The sequence below is a fragment of the Abramis brama genome, assembly GCF_963993115.1.
Source record: "Abramis brama genome assembly, chromosome: 3".
NCBI lineage: Eukaryota > Metazoa > Chordata > Actinopteri > Cypriniformes > Leuciscidae > Abramis > Abramis brama.
In genome coordinates, this window is record NC_139965.1 from 60,721,194 (window position 1) to 60,744,171 (window position 22,978).

General features: G+C 34.5%; 3 protein-coding genes across 6 annotated transcripts in view; 2 read left to right on the top strand and 1 right to left on the bottom strand.

The window, feature by feature from the left end:
- Window positions 1–1,417: 1,417 nt before the first annotated feature.
- Window positions 1,418–9,553, top strand: pabpn1l (PABPN1 like, cytoplasmic). Of its 2 annotated transcripts, XM_084108676.1 has the most exons (7): window positions 1,418–1,478; window positions 3,384–3,477; window positions 7,137–7,204; window positions 7,311–7,417; window positions 7,504–7,591; window positions 9,012–9,139; window positions 9,396–9,553. In XM_084108676.1, exons 2-7 carry the CDS (start codon window positions 3,417–3,419, stop codon window positions 9,433–9,435), a joined length of 492 nt encoding a protein of 163 aa, XP_083964802.1. In that variant the 5' UTR covers window positions 1,418–1,478; window positions 3,384–3,416; the 3' UTR covers window positions 9,436–9,553. The 2 variants fall into 2 exon arrangements, with proteins under 2 accessions (XP_083964802.1, XP_083964801.1); XM_084108675.1 differs by lacking the exon at window positions 9,396–9,553 and having other exon boundaries at window positions 9,012–9,224.
- Window positions 9,554–9,759: 206 nt separating this feature from the next.
- trappc2l (trafficking protein particle complex subunit 2L) lies at window positions 9,760–14,128 on the bottom strand. The gene is made up of 5 exons (XM_084108677.1): window positions 14,021–14,128; window positions 11,124–11,296; window positions 10,189–10,276; window positions 9,991–10,070; window positions 9,760–9,905 (listed from the first exon to the last, which is right to left on the bottom strand). The coding sequence occupies exons 1-5, from the start codon at window positions 14,051–14,053 to the stop codon at window positions 9,860–9,862; spliced, it is 420 nt and encodes a 139-aa protein (XP_083964803.1). The 5' UTR covers window positions 14,054–14,128; the 3' UTR covers window positions 9,760–9,859.
- The window catches only part of galns (galactosamine (N-acetyl)-6-sulfatase), a 62,624-nt gene continuing 53,724 nt past the window's right edge, over window positions 14,079–22,978 (top strand). For all 3 annotated transcript variants that reach the window (XR_014605397.1, XR_014605398.1, XM_084108669.1), the window contains exons 1-4: window positions 14,079–14,378; window positions 17,150–17,273; window positions 20,530–20,604; window positions 22,215–22,317. Coding sequence is in view for 1 of the 3 variants with exons in the window: in XM_084108669.1 (XP_083964795.1) it covers window positions 14,277–14,378; window positions 17,150–17,273; window positions 20,530–20,604; window positions 22,215–22,317 (404 nt within the window). In the remaining 2 variants the exon portion in view is untranslated. The remainder of the gene's footprint in view (window positions 14,379–17,149; window positions 17,274–20,529; window positions 20,605–22,214; window positions 22,318–22,978) is intronic.

Here is a 22,978-nt window from a genome sequence, read left to right on the forward strand (position 1 = left end):
ATTGTCTGTGTTGAGATCTGCGTATCTGTGTAATTAAAAAGACAGTGAAATATGACGAGTCTCTGAATTTGCTTATTTTTCCACCGTAGAAGACATTTCTTGTGGTGAAAATCCAGCTTTTAATGTTGTTTGTGTGGTGTTTTTAATATGCTTTAAGACAAAGCATGTGTAAATTCATAAGTCGACTCCATTGCTGAGTATTTTCTCCTTAAAACTGCAGTGAACCAAAGACAGTCTCAAAAACACGCTTTGAAATCGCTGGTGTTTCTGACGTCACAAACTACCCTGTAACCAATCAGATCAACGTGTAATCGTCAACCAGTGGATCTCTGAGCTGAGCGAGTGAGTGGAGGCGGGGCTCATTTGCATATTCATAGAACCGCACATAGTAAATGAGGCAAGGGTGTCGAGTTATATTCAAGATATTTGAAGGCATGAATAATTTTTTTCAAGGAAAAACTTTTAAATATGTAATTGTGGTGATCAAAGATGATATTTAAGGGATCGAATTATTGACTACAGGGGGACTTTAAAGGGACAGTTCACCCAAAAATTATGTCATCATTTACTCACCCTTATGTTGTTCCAAACCTGTATGAGTTTCTTCTGTCGAACACAAAAGAAGATATTTTGAAGAATGTCAGTTAAGAGACTGGAAAAGAAAAATACTATGGAAGTCGTCAATGGGGTCCATTAACTGTTTGGTTACCGACATACTTCAAAATATCTTCTTTTGTGTTCAGGGTGAGTAAATGATAACATAATTTTTATTTTTGGGTGAACCATCCCTTTAAAAGCTGGTCTGTCAATGAGTTACAGTTGAAACCATTTTTACAAGTTTATAGACATCACTTTTAAGTTTTATAAAAGGAGGAATAGGCCTACAAACTGATGTCTTGCCATTAACCAGCATTCCTGATCAATGAAACTTATAATGGGAATCTTCTACACATTCCTAGAATTGATTTTACTATAGGCATATTTTCTTTTTGACTATTTCGACTAAGGTTGTTCTTTAACACATCTTAGGGATTTCTACTGTCAAATATGAAGGTGCATAAATTTTACCTTTTAAATCTGTAAAATCACAAAGATCCAATAAAAGTAGAGTTTTGATAAGGAAGACACAATATCCAATAGTACTTGAAAATGTTTTAGTTTATCCAGTGGATCTTATGTTGTTGTTGTTTTTTTTTGAGGATTATATTTGTTTCCAGTAGGATTGGCATAAAAGAGAATTGACGTGTACATTTGAAATCTCTACATATTTCAGGTAAAAATAATAAAATAAACTATTACAATATATTTTAAACTAAATTAAAGTTTTTTTACTTAAAAAAAAAAAAGTGCAATCGCACCTGTTTCTTCTACACACTCACACATCGGGTTGATTAGTCAGTCAGGTGTGTAAGGTAATAGTTAAGGCTGAAGCGGGAAGCTGTTGGAGCTGATGTTGAAAACCAGCGCGGATTCACCAGGTAAAGTTTCACAAACTAAGGAAGAAATATCAATATGTTAATATTGATGGCGATATTATGGAATTACAATATCTGTATGTCGTTGTATAGCCTACAATATTTTTAAAAAAAATCGTTAAATATCACTATTAAGCGAATATAAGAGAGTGTCATATGTGAATATGGCGGATAATGGTCAATATCAGAATCCAGACTGACTGTTATTTCGCCCTTTTATCGCATTTAAAATGTATCAAAATGGATGCGCCATGTGCTGTTTCGTATCAATACAATTTAGTTAATTATTTCGCACAATAATCAACTAATACTCTAAAATCGAGAGACATGTCTACCTTCATGCAGTTCTTTCCTATTTAATTCCTCTTGTTGAAAATCATTCGTCGAAATCGGGTGTTTCCACCATAGACTGTAAATTTCTTTTGTTTCCACACAAAGTCGTTGGCAGCAGCGCGGCTTTTTTTAAATTGCACTGAACAAATCAATATTTAACAAAATTTAACATATTTCTTAGTAACATTCCTATAATAAATAACGTTTAATAAGCATTTAGTTTTGCTTTTATTTTGGCGCTTTTCTCTTAAAGGGACAGATCACCCCAAAATTATTTTAGGACTTTATACATGGTACGAAAATGTTGTTTCCGCCACAGAATAAAAAAAGTAATTGCGACTTTTAATCTCGCAATTCTGACTTTTTTTTCTCGCAATTGCAAGTTTATATCTAATATTTCTGAGAAAATAAGTCAGAATTGCTAGTTATAAAATCAGAATTGTGAGATAAAAAGTTGCAATTATCTTTTAAAATGTTTCATTCTGTGGCAGAAACAAGCTTCCATATAAATTTAGTCATGAGAATAATTTTAAACTACAAAATATCATGCAGTCAACATTTAAAGTTTAAGGTCATAGAAAAATGTAAAAGTTTAATAAGCATTTAGTTTTATGTTGTTGTTTTTATTTTGGTGCTTTTCTCTTAAAGGGACAGATCACCCCAAAATCATTTTAGGACTTTAGTTTATATATGTGGTAATCTTGTTTGAAAATGTTTTCCCTAATGTTTTCCCTATTCTTCTTTTGTGGTCCACAGAAGAAAAAAAAGCATATGACTTGGTGAAGAGTAAATACGTTTTTTTTCTTTTTTCTACCATACTCTTAAATATAGCATGTTTCCGCCACAAACTAAAAAAATAAAAAGGTAATTTCAACTTTTTCCTCACAATTCTGAGAAAAGTCAGAAATAAATATAGGCATATAAATATAGTCCTGCTGTGTAAGAAGAATTTTTAACAACAAAAAAGCAAAATTAATTTGAGGTCATAGGGGGAAAGAAATCACAAAAATGTGATCCTACAAGAGATGTTATGTCATCTACCCATGAACAGGTTTTCTGTGTACTTAAATGGGTGGTTGATTGTGATTTAACTTTTCTAACTTTAGTTAGTGTCTGATGTTGCTGTTTGAGCATAAACAACATCTGCAAAGTTACAACACTCAAAGTTCAAAGCAAAGGGACATGCTTTCTTTTTAAGGACTACAACAAACGGCTGGTAGGGACTACACGACATTCCTCCTGGGTTAGTGACATCACCAACTTTGACAAACCCCGCCTCGCAACAAAGGGCTCTATATGGCTCTGCTAAGAATGAGCTCTTGAAGCTCCGCCCACTATGCCGGGAGCAGCAGCTCATTTGCATTTAAAGGGACACACACAAAATGATGCATTTTTGCTCACCCTCAAAAAGGACAATTTTAACATGCTATAAAAAAATTATCTGTGGAGTATTTTTAGCTAAAATTTCACATACACACTCTGGGGACATCAGAGACTTATTTTACATCTTGTGAAAAGGGCATTATACCACCCCTTTAAGGAGCTCTGTTTGTGTGTAAAACGTTGTTCCTTCAGGATCTGGATGCGATTGAAAGTCGTGAGCTGGAAATGGACGAGTCTGACATGCAGTGTGAGGTAGAGCGAGCGTTTCCCTACAGTCCTCAGGCAGGTGAGCTCCAGCTGGCACACACCTGAGCCCATCATCACTGCTCAATGAGGCATGTCCCAGAAGGCCTGTCCTGAAGTCTTATCTAAGGACATCTCTGCTTTCTGTGACAAATGTGGACCCTAGTTCAACACGCCAAAGACACACTTGCAGAGTTCCTGGACCGTACTTTGGGAAGTCCATGAAATTTAGACTTAAAGGAACACTCCACCGTTTTTTGCATTTTGCAAATGCATTTTTGTCTCAGTGCATGCATTGTTTTAGTTTGACAGGGTCGGCGCTAGCTTAGCATAATGAATGGAATCCTTTGTTGCCAGCTAGCATGTCCTGAGTAAAAGTGATATAACATTTTTTAAAAACCCACCTAATTACTTCTTGTGGTCTGCGTATTCACAAGTACAAATAGTGATGCAGATTAACACTAGGCGATTTCCTAGGCAGATACTGACTTGTATATTAAGGACTATATTAGGGGGAAGCACAGGCGAAGCACTGCTACTTGGGCGTGATATCTCTGCTTCGCCTGTGCTTCCCCCTAATATAGTCCCAAGTCAATATCTGCCTAGGAAATCGCCTAGTGTTAATCTGCATCGCTATTTGTACTCGTTGTGAATACGCAGGCCACAAGAAGTAATTAGGTGGGTTTTTATTTTTTTTTATATCACTTTTACTCAGGACATGCTAGCTGGCAACAAAGGATTCCATTCATTATGCTAAGCTAAGCTAGTGCCGACCCTGTCAAACTAAAACAATGCATGCACTGAGACAAAAATGCATTTGCCCACCTATCTAAATGTAGGAAAGAAGGTGAATAAGCCCTATTTCAAAAAACGGTGGAGTGTTCCTTTAAACGTGATGTGAACTTTGTTCTAGGTCTATATAACGGTGGTTTTCAACTGGTTTGGTCATGGGACCCACACTTTCCCCTCACTCCCTCTAGCCACAATTTTAAATTCAATTAGGCATGCTTTAATTCTTATGGAAGCTTGTTTCCGCCACAGAATAAAAAATAAAAAGTAAATTGCGACTTTATCTCTCAATTCTGACCATCTCAGAATTGAGTAAAATAAAGTCAGAATTGTGAAAAAAGTCCCAATTGCGAGTTATAAAGTCTAATTGTAAGGGGAAAAAAGACGGACTTTTTTTCTCAATTGCATGTTTATATCTTGCAATTCTTATTTATAAACTCCCAATTGCGTGTTATAATCTCGCAATTCTGACTTTATAACTTGCAATTATAAGAAATAAAGTCAGAATTGTGAGATGTTATTGCAATTGTGAGATGAAGTCACAATTATCTTTTAAAAGGTTTTATTCTGTGGCGGAAACAAGCTTCCATAAATTATTCACGTTTCTTCCAGCGTCTCGAGCGTCTCGTTCAGTAAATGCTTATTCACATAAACTTGTTTCAGTAACGTTCATTTAGTAATGCATATAAAAGTCTGACACGCTTTGTTTAGCGAAGTGTTGCACTGATATCATTTACACATGTGAAGCGTCTCAAACTCCATCTCTGCATAGACTGAGTTTGTTGCTTATAACGTTTATCTGGGAAACGCAACGTGTGCAGTTTCATTAGATTTAAACAATCATTTATAAACATACGCCAACATAGAATATCTCAACATCAATTTGTTTCTAAATATGCAAATTGTTGTTCATCGCGATTTCAAAGTAGTTTAATCCCTTCCTCTGAGTTTGCATGTTTTAATCTCCGCATGTTCTTGTTCAAGACATTAGTGGCTGTAGTGCATTTCTATCGTACAGAAGTGGCGGAATATTACAGATTAAGTCGAGATTTGAATTGAATGTTGTTTGGCCAATATTAAACAAGGATTGTTTAGGTTGGCGCCCTCTGCAGGCATTTGTTATAATATGTAATGTACATGCATTGATTGTTTATATTTTCTATATTACATAATGTATTGTAAGTGTTGTTCAATAAAATCAAATAATTACTTGCTTTTGATACTTTTTGAACCCATTATTATTGCCTCGTTGTTGTTATATATGCATTTTAAATAATTTTAAAGGCTATTGTTCCCTTAGGTCTGTTTTTATTACCAAAAAAAAAAATCTGATTAATCATCAAAATAATCGACCGATTACTGGATTACCCAAATAATTATTAGACAGCCCTAGATTAGTTAGAGCATTTAAAAATGCACCTGAATTTTGTGACTCTGTTGTTTTTTCTTTTTTTCTTTTTTTTTTCAGTCTCCGGTTCATTCCGATACTAAAAATAGTGTCTCTGGTTACTGAACATAACCTTGATTCCCTGAGATGAGATGAGGGGTGAGATATTGCGTCTTCTGACTCTATATATGGCACAGAAACTGTTTATGTGCCCTATAGCGTCAGAAGATGCAAATACTGGGTGAACTGAAATCGAAAAGGGATCGCCTCGTTCTCGTGAACCCAATGACATGTATCGTTTCATCTCGTGAGTCAAGTATATCGTCTAATAAACAACAAACATTTGAGAAACACTGCTATATAACATGTACAGCCCCAAAAAAGAGTGTAATCTGTCTGTTATTATGCCGTCCTCCAGTGGCGAAAAACATTCGCTAGGCTGATTAATGAAACTGTGAATTATGTAGGGCGGACCAGGGCTAGTTTTCTTAATTTTAAACTCTAATGGATTTCTCAGATGCTAGTTTTCTGTCTGAACACATACCTTGAAGTCTTGACTGAAAGCTATTAGGGATGCACCGATATGATAATTTTGGCCGATAACCGATAATTCTTTATATCTGAAAGCCGATAACCGATATATCGGCTGATAAATCTCTAAATCCAAATCATTTTATATAATTTTTGAGAGCCTGATTATTTAAAGCCACATCCCAAGCACACAATTATAAAGTTCTTATTATAATTTTATGTAGCCGATATGACAGACTTGCGCTGCACGTTGCACTTTACTGTATTTTCCCTTTTTTTTTAATTTTTATTCCAATCATATTTCAAGCAATTCAAAACCATCATGTTGAACAGTGCGCATCTGAAGTGTCTCAGCTGAAGGATATAGTCCATTATTTATCAGCTTTACTATATTGGCCAAATTTTCTTATCGTCCGATAACGATAACATTAAAAATGAACGTATATCAGCCGATACCGATATATCAGGCATCCCTAAAGGCTATTGAACACTTCCAACATCAAAAACCAGGAAAAAAAGATACAGTTCGATTAACACACAATGATTGCCGTGGTTGTAGGTCAGTGATTTGAGAATACAAAAAAAAAGTTAAGTTAACAAAAAATGTCTAACAATTGTTTATGTCTGCAAAAATTATAATTAATGTGAAGAATACTTGTCTGACTTTTTGATAAAAAAAAAATTAAGTTGACCTTTGCTTAAATGTGTGGTTTTATTTGATAAATCTGTTACAAGAAATTTGAGAATATTAAAACAAATATTCAGTGTTTCTTTCAGCACCATTTTTAAACTAGTGTTTTAAACCAACATGGATATCCAGTGTGTTTGTACAATTGGACTTTTGTCTTTTGAACCTACTAAATTATATGGCCTAAATATAGCGCTAGCCACGGACTTCCCTTTCATGTTTCAACTTAAATGAAGGTCATAATTAAAAATGCAACGTTAATATTTTATATGATTCTAATTAACTTTTATAATCTTGCCTTCCTCAGGATTGTTCTTCAATATGACCCATGAAGAGAGAATAGATTCTGATAGGAGATCTATCTATGTGGGAAATGTAAGATGCTTAGATCTAGTAATTCTATAGATATTTGAATGTTTCCTTTTATATTGTATTTTAATCATGTTTGCTGTGTGTTTATGCATTATTGTTTGACTTACAGGTGGATTATGGCGCAACCGCCGACGAATTGGAGATGTACTTTAATGGCTGTGGCCACGTAAACCGAGTTACAATCCCGTATAATAGATTCACAGGCCATCCAAAAGGGTATGTGTCGTCCTGGCTGCAAAACAAATGATATTTTCACTTCCAGCATGTTTTATGAGAGTTTTATGAGTGTGTTTTCCCTGTAGTTTCGCCTACATTGAGTTCTCAGAGAGGGAGTCGGTGAGGACCGCCATGACTTTAGATGAAACCCTGTTCAGAGGGCGTGTCATTAAGGTGAGATGGAAATGCAGTACATGATGGGAATGAGGCTACATTCACACCACAATTATTTTTTTTTATCTAATATTTTGCCTATTAGCACCCATTGTATCCATTAGTGTTGTTGTTCTTATTCTTCCGCTCTTGAGCCTATGGAAACCTGTAGAACCGTATGGTAAAAAGTTGTGAAATTTGGCACACAAATAGAGCAGAGTCTGAAGATTAACCACAGCCAATTTGGAGCCTCTACCTCTCTAGCGCCACCAACTGTCCAAAGTTTCACTCATGCTTATGCTAATAACTCTTGAACTGTAAGGTCTAGAAACAAAATAATTTTTTCCCCTTCTGGTTCCTTTGTTGAAAATTCAACCAGATCATCTTCTGACTTCTTGAATAATGCGTGAACAATTAGCTGAGGATACCTGCACTGTTTTGGCACAGTGCCACTTAGTGGCCAGGGGGTATGAAAAATTTCTGTTTTTGCTGAACATTTTGGCCAAAAATCAGAAAAAAATAAAAATAACTGGTCTGTTTAGATTCGGTGTAGCATGCAGAGTCGAACGATACCTAATCCCATATTGTTCATTTTGGGCCATCAGCCATTTAGAATTGTCTAAAAATGCTATTTCACGAACGCATTGGCGTATTGTTACAAAACTCTGTAAGTGTCATCAGCACCATGCCTTATAATGAATTGTAATTTGCCTATTGTAATGAAACTGGTCTTGATAGATTCCTTGGGTCATGCTGAGAACATAGAAACCAATTTTGCCATAATCGGACAAATTTTCTATCCAACGTGTTTTTTTCTTCTTTTAAAAACTACAGTTTCAAACTCCTCCTAGACCGTTTATCCAATTTTCACCAAAATCGAGTCAGATCATCTTAATACAATGTCGGCAAAAAGTTAAGGATTTTCGTGATAATCACAAAAATTCCATTCGAATTTCGCACACCTTTCGTCACAGTGCCACCTATTGGTCAAAAGTGACATGCAATTAAATTATAACTAGTGATTCTATTTATTATTTTTCAGCCCTTTTGACTAAAATCACCTTAATTTATTTAATTACTCGTTGCTGTTGGTCTGATGCTCCCTGCCAAGCTTAGCTCCTCTTTTTGCCTATTTCTAGGGTTCTTGGCCCTTTATTTGCTGCCTGCAGCTATATAAAAAAAATTTTTCTCCCAATAGACATGTTCTGGTAGGCTGTTGCATGTGGTCAAGTTTACAATTGCCTGTCCAATATGGGCCACATTTTAATGATGTAAACAATTTTAAAAAAAAAGCTGAAAATCAGAATTGGGCACTTTTATCTTGTGGTGTAAATGAAGCCATAGTGTCTACAGTGTTGGTTTCCTTGTAATAAATCTGTTTTTGTTTATGAAATACAAATCTGTGACAGAAAACCTTTTCATTTCAAACTCTGTGCACTAGGTATTGCCAAAAAGAACAAACATTCCCGGTTTCAGGACTACAGATACGTACTTGCGTGGAGGCTGGTCCCGGGGACGGGGATCCCGTGCCTCGAGATTTTACCCTTTCAGAGGCTGCCACTTCATTAGGTCAGTTCAGCCAATACATAACCGTACCTCACATGATATGGACCTTTAATTGTTTCAGATTTCCACAGTGGTCCGTGGCCTTGCACTCTTCATATATGCTTATTCTCTAACTGTAATGGAATTACCAGATATTAAAACATCCACATACTGAAAAATGTCCATAATCCTTTCAGATTTGTGAAGCCTAAAAACTAATGCAAGTGATCATACTTGGCTTTCTTTAATGATGTTATAAAAATTGTACTTTTTGTTTTAGGGAAAATGGAAGAGCTCGTCCATGGGTTGATTCTTTTTGATATTCATTTTTGATGTTTTTCTGTTATCTTCAAAGCACTTCTTGGTGCTAATTAAAGTACATTCTGCATGAAGGGAGTTCAGTTTAGTATTATTATGGTTATTTTGTGTGTGTGTGTATCTTGTATGACACTACAGAAAGCTAAGACTTGATTTCTGTTGAGGGGTTACTATTTTATTTACATTTTATAGGATTTCTTTAAAATACCATGCCTGTGAGAGGCCGAAATGCCTTGTGAATTTCAGTACTTTTTTCTATTTTTGCTTTTTCAGTGCTTAGACTTGAGCAAAATCACTGTAAATAAAAACAATATCATCACGAGTCATTTTATTAAACACAAATTCTTTCTTTATTTTCACCAAACAAACAACACACAATAGACACTATATATGTAAATATGTATATACAGTTGTAAAGAGAGGAGATCAGCTGGTCTGCACCATCATAGCTGAAACTATACTGTCAAAAGCCCTGAGGAGAGAGAGAAATATTATATTAGTGTATCAGTAGCTGGTCACACAAAAAATACTCAGTGTATGTATTCAAAGGAACTTACTTTGATTGAATAGGATCACCGGGATTGTAGAATGGGTTACACATTACATCAGTGAAGGAGTTGTGCAACTTTCTGAACATCTGAGTAAAGAAAGAAAGAAAGAAAGCAAGCTCTTAACTCATTACACTCCATGTGATTGACACATCTCGTCTTTTTTTTTCTGTTGCAAAATTTACACCGTACACCCATGTAACTCACACTTCTAATTTCATTGTCCCTCAGAGATGCGTTGGAAGAGTCGACAACAATCACAAACTTCACCTTGGAGTTTGTCACGTAACCATATCTGTAATTCTCGTTCAGATAATGTCTGGATGAACATGTTGTGCATTAGAAAGAAGCCTGTCTTAAAGGGAAAGTTCACCCAATAATGCAGATTCTTGTCATTTACTTTGTATCATGTTGTTCCAAATGTGTGTGCATTTCTTCCGTCTGGGGAGCAAAAAATAAGATATTTTGGATAATGTTGTAAACTAAAAAGCTTGGGTGATCAATGACTTTCACTGTATGGACACATTTATCTTCCACAGAAGAAAGTCATACCGTTTTGAATTTTCTTTTTTCTTTTTTTGGGGGGTGAACTATCCCTTTAAGGATTCGTGGTCAACTGTGTGTGTGTGTGTATAAAATTATAAAAAAATATGTAATTTAATGATAGCAAATCACAAGCTGTCAGTAGATACAGAATACGGCAGAATTTTCATTGCAATAATATTAAAAATAAGGTGATATAATCCGTCTATCACTATCAGTTGCAATGAAAGCAAAATCGACAATTCAACTAGTAAAGTAATGCATGACTTTATGTATTTAATCTCACTTTATTAAGCAATGTCTTTGCTGCTGACCCTAAATGATCCAACTCAACCATACTAAGCAAAAATTACTTTAGATATATCATTTTGTTTTAATTATTTTGTTTTTATTGCCGAAGTGTTGATCTTTTCTCCTGCGATCCAGAACAGCAGAAAATAACGCAACGTTACACATTACTTTCTATAAAAAGTAACTAAGTACCGTAATTAGTTACTTTTTTAGGCAGTAACACATTACTTCTAAAAGTAACGTTTGCCAATACTGCATCACAATAAGGAAGAAAAGATGATCACAACTTCCGTTTCGTTTAAGGATACACTTTGTAGTCCTCTGTTGGATACAGGAGCCCGAGGTAAAGCTCCCGCTGGTCGGCCAAGGCTTTTCCCACACCGGAGATCTTCTCCTCCACCACGTCCAGGGAAGTGTGCACTGTGTAGTGGAACTTGAGTTCTCCCTGTGTGGGAACACTCCGAATATACAGCGGATAGTTCTGCAGAGATCAACGGAACATCCACTTCAACATGCAATTAGAAAATATTGTGCATTCTTTAACATTGTAACTTGAGTTACATAATCAGATTACTTTTTTTCAAGTAACACACTACTTTATGTATTTAATCTCACTATTAACTAATGTCCTTGCTTGGAGGCAGGTTTGCTATTACATGGAACAACCATTTCAGCATGCAATTAGAAATTGTGCATTATTTAACATTGTAACTTGAGTTACATAATTAGATAACTTTTTTCAAGTAACTAATAACGTAACATGTTACTTACAGTGCTATGCATAAGTTTAGACACCCATGCTAAAGTTGACTAAAAAGAGGAATAAAAAATCATCTTTTGGAAATTGAACTTAATGCCTTAACTAAAAAAATGAGGAAAAATCCAACCTTTAAGGACACCAATTTTGAATAATGTATCGTAAATAAATAAATGTTCTTCCTTAAAATACAGGGTGCATAAGTCTGGACACCCCTATGTTAAATTCCCATAGAGGCAGGCAGATTTTTATTTGTAAAGGCCAGTTACTTAATGGATCCAGGATACTATGCATCCTGATAAAGTTCTCTTGGCCTTTGAAATTAAAATAGCCCCACATCATCACATAGCCTTCACCAAACCTAGAGACTGGCATGGTTTTATTTCAGTTAGCCTAATAGCTGGTTTGATTTGCATTGAGAGATGATCTTATGGAAAGTACTCCATGCCAATCTCTAGGTATGGTGAAGGCTATGTGATGATGTGGGGCTATTTTAATTCCAAAGGCCAAGGGAACTTTATCAGGATGCATAGTATCCTAAAAAAAAAATTAAAAAAATACTTAAAAATAAAAATCTGCCTGCCTCTATGTGAATTTAACATAGGGGTGTCCAGACTTATGCACCCTGTATTTTAAGGAAGAACATTTATTTATTTACGATACATTATTCATTCACAAAGAAAATTGGTGTCCTTAAAGGATGGATTTTTCCTAATTTTTTTAATTAAGGCATTAAGTTCAATTTCCAAAAGATGAGTTTTTATTCCTCTTTTTAGTTAACTTTAGCATGGGTGTCTAAACTTATGCATAGCACTGTATGTATTTAATCTCACTTTACTAACCAATGTCCTTGCTAGAGGCAGGTTTTCTATTACAGGGAACAACCATTTCAGCAGGCAATTAGAAATTATTGTGCATTATTTAACATTGTAACTTGAGTTATGTAATCAGATTACTTTAAGTAACTAGTGAAGTAACGCACTATTTTATGTATTTAATTTCACTTTATTAACCAATGTCCTTGCTTAGAGGCAAGTTTGTTATTATAGGGAACAACCATTTCAACATGCAATTAGAAACCAGTGTGAGTTATTTAACACTGTAACTTGAGTTATGTAATCAGATTACTTTTTTTCAAGTATCGTATTATGTATTTAATCTAACTCTATTAACTAATGTCCTTGCTTAGAGGCAGGTTTGCTATTACAGTGAACAACCATTTCAGCAGGCAATTAGAAATTGTGCGTTATTTTAGCAATAAGCATGAACTAACATCAGTCACTAACTCTTGCCTATTGCAAATGGACAGATGAAGATCATTTCTTACACAGCTGTGTTTGAGATCTGTCTCTCTGTAGTCAATACAAGAAAGCTAATAAAATAAAGCCAAAACTATTCATGTCCTTGCATTTATTAGTTCAAGTGCCTGTATAATGAGCAGTTTGATCATCACAGTTTTAAAATGTTATGGCGGATCAGGTGAGGAGGGATGTACTTTTACTGCACCCATAAAGATTTGGCAAAATAAGACGATATAAAGTTTTCATCTGTTTTGTTCTTGTAATTCTATACATTTTAAAACTCTTCCTATATGTGAGGCGAGATGCCATAACTAAAGTAGGCTATTACATTTGATTAAATCTATACAGTCGTCCATGTTTTTTACTACTACTCACTCCACCTACTGTTACAAACTAACATCACTCGATAAACACTAATTTACACAGTCCAGGAGAAGTTGAAGAGTTAAACTACTTCAATTTGTTACATACAAATGCGGTAATATTAAAGTTTGAGATGCAAACACTCTGACTTACAAACGCTGAAACAAACACACTCCAGTCTCACATGAAACAAACAATGTAGGGTTGTCAACAAACTCGGTTTATTGCATTTTACGCCTACACTGTACTTCAGCCATTTCAATACGTTCATGCTATTTAAACAAAACATGCACGTAAATATAATTTGAACGCATATGAATGTAACTAGTAAAGCAGCCGCGATTGCGACACATATCAATAACTCTTCGCATTAATTAATCAAATCTGATTAATCTAGCGAGTAGTGATGTGTCGTTCGCGAACGATCCGTTCATTGCGTGCGTCACATGACAAATGAACCAAAGACTCGGAAGGTAAATTAAATATTTATGTTCCCTGTAAATTATCTTTGGCTGCATTATAATGATTTCTTCATTCAAAATATGATTGAGATTGGGTAGGTGGATGTTTTCGGGGAATTTGGCTGTTAAAAGTATAACATTTAAAGCCACTTAAATGAACGAAATGACTCAAATAAAGATTCGTTCATTTTGATGAACGAGATCGAACGAGAGAGTCAGTAAAATGATCCGAACTTCCCATCACTACTAGCGAGTCAAATGTATTCAAACATTACTAATACATGCTTTGATGTATCTTAAAGAGATCAAATGTTTTTATTTACCTCCTTCGCGATGACTGCTATACACACCGCCATGATGATGACGCTACAGACTCCGGTCACGTGACACGCGAAAGTCACATGACTCGCAGTTCCACACTTTGCAGTGTAGAATGTTTAGGACGCTTAAAAGTTCCGCTTCCTGAAAATTAGCATGTGATTCACCTAAAAGTTGTTTACAATCCCGCCGTTAATCAAGAGAAGAAGAAGAAGAAGAAGAAGAATTAGCATGTGATTAAAGATTTGAAGGAAAGTTACAATGTGTCTTCAGGCTGTCATCTGTGTGTTATGGACAGCATGTGTGTGTCAGACTGCAGGAAACCAGCAGGATCCAAATATCATCATCATGCTTATGGATGATGTAAGTCCTTTATGGGTCTTTCGACTGACCAACTCAGAATCTCTCTGAAACCTTCATTGTGTGTGTTTATAGTGTGCAGTTCAATAGTACGAGCAATACATGTGTAGCCTATTTGTGCAACATATATTTGATCTGTGAAATACATTTGAGTTGTTTCGATGTTTATTTGTTTCTAGGTGCGTTCACTCGGAATTACAACTTGTAAACTCGAATTTCCCAAACTGTACCACGTGACCGCTGCAGATTCAATGTGTGAACACGTATAATATATTGTGTATAAATTGCGTATTCTATTTTTTTGTATATATTATAATGTATCTCGCAATATGCAGTGTTGATCACAATATTCCAAATATATTATATTATGAATTTAATCTGTTCTTTAAAGTCTTTTCATTCACATGGAGAAGTGCAATCACACATCAACACATTTATTATACAGTACAGGTCAAACGTTTGGAAACATTACGATTTTTTTTATATTTTTGAAAGAAGTCTCTAATGCTTATCAAGGCTGCGTTTATTTGATCAAAAATACAGATAAAAAACAGTAATATTGTGAAATATTATTACAACTTAAAATAATAGTTTTCTATTTGAATATACTTTAAAAAATAATTTATTCCTGTGATGCAAAGCTGAATTTTCAGCATCATTACTCCAGTCTTCAGTGTCACATGTGACATCCAGTCTATCACATGATCCTTTAGAAATCACTCTAATATTCTGATTTATTATGAGTGTTGGAAACACTAATATATTTGATGAATAAAAGGTTCAAAAGAACTGCATTTATTCAAAATAAACAAAACAATTCTAATAATATAAATCTTCTTTACTATCACTTTTTATCAGTTTAACACATCCTTGCTGAATAAAAGTATTGATTTATCTCAAAAAAGAAAGAAAATTAATTACTGACCCCAAATTACTGACCAGTAGTGTATACTGTTGTTACAAAATATTTCTATTTTTAAAATATTTGCTTATTTTTAAAAAACATTTTTTTAAATTTTTATTTTATTACTTTTTATTCATCAAAGTATCTTAAAAAAGTATCACAGGTTATGAAAACATATTAAGCAGCAGAACTGTTTCCAACTCTGATAATGAATCATCATATTAGAATGATTTCTAAAGGATCATGTGATAGACTGGAGTAATGATGCTCAAAATTCAGCTTTGATCACAGAAATAAATGATAATTGAAAGTATAATAAATTGAAAACCAATTATTTTAAATTGTAATAATATATCACAATATTACATTTTTTTTCTGTATTTTTGATCAAATAAATGCAGGCTTGATGAGCAGAAGAAACTTCTTTCAAAAACATTAAAAATAGTAATGTTTCCAAACTTTTGACCTGTACTGTACATTAGGCATAAGCAATGAATTTTATGATCCAAACATCATCATCATCATCATGCTGATTTATAATGAATATCTGTATATGTATCAAATATTTTTGCCCAGGCTGTCATACAAAGAAATTATGAACACATGATGCAAAAACAGAGAGAACCAATGAAATATTAATAACTGGTTATGTTTGCTTTTTCCTGTGAGCTTTTTGTTTTCCCCCCTGCATTATTTTTGCACATTAAAATAAAACCTGTAGCTGTAGTTTTTCCTTTTTTGTAAAACTCATCTTTAACTACCAAAATGACATTTTTTAAAGTTTTTTCCTTGGAAAAAAAAAGAACAATTATTCTTGCCTTAAAATATCTTGAATGTAACTCGACACCCTTGCCTCATTTAGTATATGCTGTTCTATGAATATGCAAATGAGCCCCGCCTCCACTCACTCGCTCAGCTCAGAGATCCACTGGTTGACGATCACACGTTGATCTGATTGGTTACAAGGTAGTTTGTGACGTCAGAAACACCAGCGATTTCAAAGCGTGTTTTTGAGACTGTCTTTGGTTCACTGCAGTTTTAAGGAGGAAATACTCAGCAATGGAGTCGACTTATGAATTTACACATGCTTTGTCTTAAAGCATATTAAAAACACCACATAGACACATAAACAACATGGATTTTCACCACAATATTAAATATTTTCCTCATATTTTGATGGTTTAATCAAACTTTTAGTCTGTCTCTCTCTCTCTCTGTCTCTCTCTCTCTCTCTCCATCCATCCATCCATCCATCCATCCATCCATCCATCTATATACAGTGCTATGCATAAGTTTAGACACCCATGCTAAAGTTGACTAAAAAGAGGAATAAAAAATCATCTTTTGGAAATTGAACTTAATGCCTTAATTTAAAAAAATTGGAAAAATCCAACCTTTAAGGACACCAATTTTGAATAATGTATCGTAAATAAATAAATGTTCTTCCTTAAAATACAGGGTGCATAAGTCTGGACACCCCTATGTTAAATTCCCATAGAGGCAGGCAGATTTTTATTTTTAGAGGCCAGTTACTTCATGGATCCTGATAAAGTTCCCTTGGCCTTTGGAATTAAAATAGCCCCACATCATCTCATAGCATTCACCATACCTAGAGATTTTTGAGTCAACATTTGAAGTGGATCCAAACCTTTCATCAAAGTTATACATGAATTTTTAACAATACCCTTTTTTGTCTTAGGACAACTTTAATGAACTTTTTTGATCCAGTTCAAATGTTGACTACTGTATATATATATATATTTACCATGAATTGTATGCTGATGCTCAGTGTGTGTGTGTGTGTGTGTGTGTGTGTGTGTGTGTGTGTGTGTGTGTGTGTGTGTGTGTGTGTGTGTGTGTGTGTGTGCAGATGGGATGGGGTGATCTGGGAGTGTTCGGGGAGCCGTCCAAGGAAACCCCGAGCTTGGATCTGATGGCCGCTCAGGGAATGCTGTTCCCGAACTTCTACGCTGCAAACCCTCTGTGTTCCCCCTGTACGTCTTCATCCAGTTCAGTTCAGAACTGCTTTATTGGCATTACTGTAAATAATACAATATTGCCAAAGCTTGGGATAAACAGAATAATAATAAAAAAAAAAACATCAAAATAATAGAAGAAAATATTATAACTTAACTCAAATAGTAACTTAATAGTTATATAACATAACTTAGAAAGTTGGTTTATTTGATGTGCTCCTTTATCTCTCCATCATAACCGCTGTGTTCTGTTGGAGTAATGAGCGGCGTATGTTTACTGTACAGTACTGTACTCTGACCACGGTAAACACTTTAAACTGGCTTATTATCGCTCATTTATATCAGGTTATCATCCTGGAAATAAATGTAGGTATTTATTTTACTATTCCAAGCAAACAATAAAGTAAATAAAGTCATGTTAGTTATTTGATTTAAGTGCTGTAGCCACAAAATAAAACATTTTAAAAGGTAATTGCGACTTTTTATCTCCTAATTGCGACTTTTGTGAGTTATAAAATCAGAACTGTGAGATATAAACTCGCAATTGTGCGTTATAAAGTGTGTTATACGAGAAATAAACGTGCAATTCTGACTTTTTTTTTTTTCGCAATTGCAACTCTGTCACATTGATTTAAATAAAATATTTATTTTTTTAAATGTCTATTTGATGCTTTTCTCATTTAACACAAGAATGACTTTAAATGATCTCTCAGCCAGATTAGATGCGTGATTAAATTGCAATTTTAAATCTTTAATCACTTGACAGCCCTACAAATAATATATGAAGCATTCATTATACAGTATATCCTTCAAAAATTTCAATGCATTTCTTTTTTCTTAAGAAATTAATTTTTTTTTTTTACATATTTTGTTCGCGGTGACATATTGAATATATGATTTAAATTGAGAGGCTAACAATATGTAATTAGTATCACAATGCAATTGCAAATATTTGACTGTTTATTATAATTGTTTTCATCCACTATTCTTCATATTCTTCATGCGTTTTAATTCCACGTGAGAACACGAGACGTGTGCGGCCGCATGATAGTGAGAGCACAACTTATTATGCTAATATGGATAATACACCGGCAGTTCTGAAATATGCTAATTATGCATAATTTGGGAAATTTGAATGGACTTGCTATGCAGAGCAGATCTTCTTTTAGTCCTCTTTTCTATTCTAATTAATTTTTAAGCAAATAAGGCTTAATCAATTGTTAATCTCACACGTGTGAGATGAAGGAGCCTGGAGCGCTCGTCGTACCTGCCGTCATTATAGAGCTTTTGCTTCAGAAGCTTAATTAGTATTTTAATCACAAAGTAGATAGAGGAGAACTTCCTAATCCTCATATCCAGGGTGAGCTCTCTCGTGTCCAGCGCCTCTTTTCTTTCTCTCTCTCTTTGAAATCAAGTCTTAAATACCATACGATTTATATTCCAGGGAATGCATACGTGTTGTGGACGAGCATACTCATCTTTGATTTGATTTTTACACTTATTCCTGAAGAGCAAGCAAGAGTTTGCATTAGTACAGTGCAAAAACGTTTTAGTTTAGTTTGCTCTTGCAAAACAAAAGTTTATAGGAGTTGCACCATTTTATACAAGTACAGGTATGTGTTTTGTATCATAGGGGTGTAACAATATATCGTGTTATGATTAGACATGTGCCGGTATTCGGTAATCCGATAAATCGCGGTAATGAATATGCACGATATTGTTATCGCGGGCACTTCAAAATACCGTGAAAAATAATAGATAAGAATTTATATTTATAGAACGCGCATTAGCTTATTTTCCATCAACCGCTTAAACAAACACTGCGTATATGCTGCGCGAAACACGTGCGCACTCTGATGTAAACAATCCCCACATGAAGCACTGTGTGCATGCGGCGCAGTGCGCGCTCTAGTCTAATGTAATCCTCACATGGAGAAGAAGCATGGCGGAAGGAGGAACGCTGCCGACGATTTATCCCCCTTCTAAAAGCAGGGCTGTCAACTCTACACATTCAGTGTGAGACTCACGCCATCAACACTTTTCACACGCTTTCGCGCCACACATCCATTTTCTCACGCAGAGAAAAATCACGGAGCAAAGAGGACACTGACACCGACAGACTGGACAGAGCAGGTTACTTTTGATATGAAAAAAATTCTCAGCTCTCATGTTCTGTCCATTTTATTACGAAATTCAGACAAAATACCGTTTTGGCGCTTGTAAATGTGACGTGACCGATCGCTGTAACGCCTCAGTTCAAGCAAACCGATCCTCTGTTACTTTTTATTTAAAGATACAGTACAACTTACCGAAATTTATGCCTCATACATAATATCGATCAGTGTTTTTCAACCAAAGAGGTCAATAAAACTGCAGGTGAACAATTATGTCACAGAACGTTACATTTACCTCAGGAAAGCCATTTAATGACCAACACGTTAGTTGACTAGAAAAAATAGCTAGGAGTATTTTGCTAAATATGTGCACTATATTACATTTGTATTATATTTTTACTTGTGTCATAATTTATTATAATGAAAACTAAATTGTATTTAATTTAATTTGTTAATTTTTAACCTTTAATAATTATAGCAATTAAAATATCGTGATAATACCGTATACCGTGATAAAAGCTCAATCAATTAATCGCAGCATGAAAATTTGATACCGGCACATGCCTAGTTATGATATATCGCAATACAAAAATGCAACAATATGTAGCCTATTGTGGATAGTTCACCCACAATTAAAATTACTGTGTGAGAAAAAATTAAAGTTTACAGAGTTTTAATGAAAGTTCTACATTAAACTACTATATTAATGTTGAATATAATGTATAATAATGCAATGGGGGAATATTTGCGGGTCCTGATAATGCCAAATGTCTTGTTACCAGTATAAAGTGTCCGACATTATTTAAATAAATCTAGTCAGTGAAAGAGTGCAAGCATATTCATCTACAATAATTCTGTATTTTCAGCTTCAGAATCATGAATATTGTTATTCTGGTGTCTCTATTGTCCTGTGCTTTGGGTTTCAGCACCAAGTCCAAGCCTATTCATTTACACACCAATGTAATACCAGATTTAGCAACAGTAAATTTTTTGTTAACCTTTTATCATATGTCTGAGTATCGCAATAATGTCATATCGTGAGTTCAGTATCGTGATATGTATCGAATCGTGACATGAGGGCATCATTACACACCTAATCTTTAATGTTTATAATTGCGTAATATGCGTAATATGCATAATTTGTGTGTTTTACTCCACAGCCAGGGCTTCTCTGCTTACTGGAAGACTTCCGGTGCGTAACGGATTCTACACCACCAATGCTCATGCTAGGAATGGTACGATCGGAAAACATTTGCTCCTTCCCTGTTATCAGCAGTGTTGTGTGTAATTATTTACAAGTAACTTGAGTTATGCAGTCAGATTTTGCGTTACTTATTTTCCACTCTTACCAGCTGCAGAAAGTGGTTTCCATCAGCCAACATACCCAAATAATCTAATCTGTTCTCTTTTTGGGACCAGTTTGGCATGTGATCCCACATTAAACCCACTTACCTTCAGTGTTGGGGAAAGTTACATTGAAAAGTAATGCATTACAATATTGCATTACTCCCTTAAAAAGTAACTAATTGCGTTACTTAGTTACTTTTTTAGAAAGGTAATGAGTTACGTTACTTTTGCGTAATCAGAATACTTTTCAAGTAACTAGTAAAGTAACGCACTACTTTTAAAATTCACAACAAAATATCTGAGTTACTTTTTCAAATAAGATAAACTGATAACCAGTGTTGGGGAAAGTTACTTTGAAAAGTAATGCATTACAATATTGCGTTACTCCCTTAAAAAGTAGCTAATTGCGTTACTTATTAACTTTTTTAGAAAAGTAATGCGTTACGTTACTTTTGGGTTACTTTTTTACTGTCAGTCAATAAATGGGAAAACTAAGTAACTCCTCTTACGACTTTATAGCGCACTCCTATAATCAGTGTCGGGGGTAACGCAAGTTATGTAATCAGATTACTTTTTTTAAGTAATCTGATTACATAAACTAAATATCTGAGTTTTTTAAATAAGTAACACTTTGTTTTCCCATTTAACTGACACCACTTCAGTATTTTTTTTTCCTGCATTCTCTGATGTGAATTTGCATTTCCTTCAGCCTGAGGCTTATTCATATCGAAAGGGCCTTTACATTCACCAATATATATATATATATATTACATTTTTTTTGGTCGGCCTGTGAACTCCTTGTGAGTATTGAAGCTGAACTTCTGCTGATGAAAATGCAAACTATCTTGAACTTTTCTTCAATTTATTATAATTCTGACTCCAGGTCTTCATTCATCATATCTGGCTCTGGGTCTTTGACTGTAAATCCCCTTACAGTTCACTCAGAGGCCTATTATTAGGTGTAAATACAGTGTGTGCATAATTATTATGCAAGTTGATATTCTGATCATATTTTTTTTCCAAGTACATTTAGCCAATTCCAAACCACATTAATCTTAATAACTACTATTATTTAGGTATTTTAATAATTTATAAGTGATTTATAATTGTTAAGGAGGGCTGGAAGTGAAAAACGGCATATATTCAGGTGTGCAAAATTATTAAGCAGGTTTTCTTTTACAGGTAAAATGGGCCAAAAAATCAGAAAAGTCAAATATTATTAAATGCTCTTGAGAAGGATGCAATGCTAATGATAATGCGTTGGGAAAAGGGAGAAGAATTCGGAAGAGTTTGGAAAAAGGCGGATTACATCCTGTTATCAGACAGGTTTCTTTTGTAATTTTGTCTGGTTACTGTAAATAGCCTCTGCCTATTTGCACTTGGTGTTAAATAGAAAGTGCACTTTAGTATAATAAAACAAGCAAGCCAAGCCAAGCCCAGGTGAGAAAAAGTAACACAATAATGTATAAAGTAACGAAATGTATTGTCTCTCCCACAGCATACACACCTCAGGAGATAGTGGGGGGAATATCTCAGGACGAGATCCTGCTTCCAGAACTGCTGAAAAAGAAAGATTATGTCAGCAAGATCGTTGGAAAGTGGTGAGATTCCCTGCGGAATAATGATATGGGATATGACAGAATATGATGAAGGAAAGTGAAACGTTTCAGACAGTAGAATGCATTTTCAATTCCAGAAAAAGCTTCTATCTTCGGAGAATTTCATATCGTAATTTAATTTAATTTGTGCTAGTTTTATGTAAAAATCAGTATCAGCATATTTTGGCGGATAAATTCAGTACTGGTGGATGCCGCTCAAAAGTTGTAGATCGGTAAGATTTTTTTATGTTTTTAAAGATAAGTCTCTTCTGCTCACCAAGGCTGCATTTATTAGATCCACAAAATACAGCAAAACTAATAACGTGAAGCATTATTACAATTTAAAATAACTGTTTTCTTTGTGAATATTGTAAAATGTAATTTATTCCTGTGATCAAAGCTGATGTTCAGCATCATTACTCCAGTCTTCAGTGTCACATGATCCTTCAGAAATCATTCTAATATTGTGATTTGATGCTCAAGAAACATTTATGATTATTATCAATGTTGAAAACATGTAGTTTTTTCTTTTTTCTCAGGATTCTTTGATGGATATGAAGTTCAAAAGAACAGTCTTTGTCTTGATGTCTTTTCTGTCTCTTCTAATCAATTTTATGTGTCCTTGCTGAATGAAAAATATTAATTTCTTTGTTATTGTAAAATG

What these genes read in the sequence shown, in the direction of transcription:
- pabpn1l (XM_084108675.1), top strand. Translation starts at nt 3,417, where the DNA reads ATGGACGAGTCTGACATGCAGTGTGAGGTAGAGCGAGCGTTTCCCTAC. An exon ending in TTCACAGGCCATCCAAAAGG is followed by an intron (nt 7,418 to 7,503) that starts GTATGTGTCGTC and finishes TTTTCCCTGTAG; the next exon opens with TTTCGCCTACATTGAGTTCT. An exon ending in TCAGAGGGCGTGTCATTAAG is followed by an intron (nt 7,592 to 9,011) that starts GTGAGATGGAAA and finishes TCTGTGCACTAG; the next exon opens with GTATTGCCAAAAAGAACAAA.
- trappc2l (XM_084108677.1), bottom strand. Translation starts at nt 14,053, where the DNA reads ATGGCGGTGTGTATAGCAGTCATCGCGAAGGAG. An exon ending in CCAACAGAGGACTACAAAGT is followed by an intron (nt 10,277 to 11,123) that starts GTATCCTTAAAC and finishes CGAGAATTACAG; the next exon opens with ATATGGTTACGTGACAAACT. An exon ending in GGTGATCCTATTCAATCAAA is followed by an intron (nt 9,906 to 9,990) that starts GTAAGTTCCTTT and finishes CTCTCTCCTCAG; the next exon opens with GGCTTTTGACAGTATAGTTT.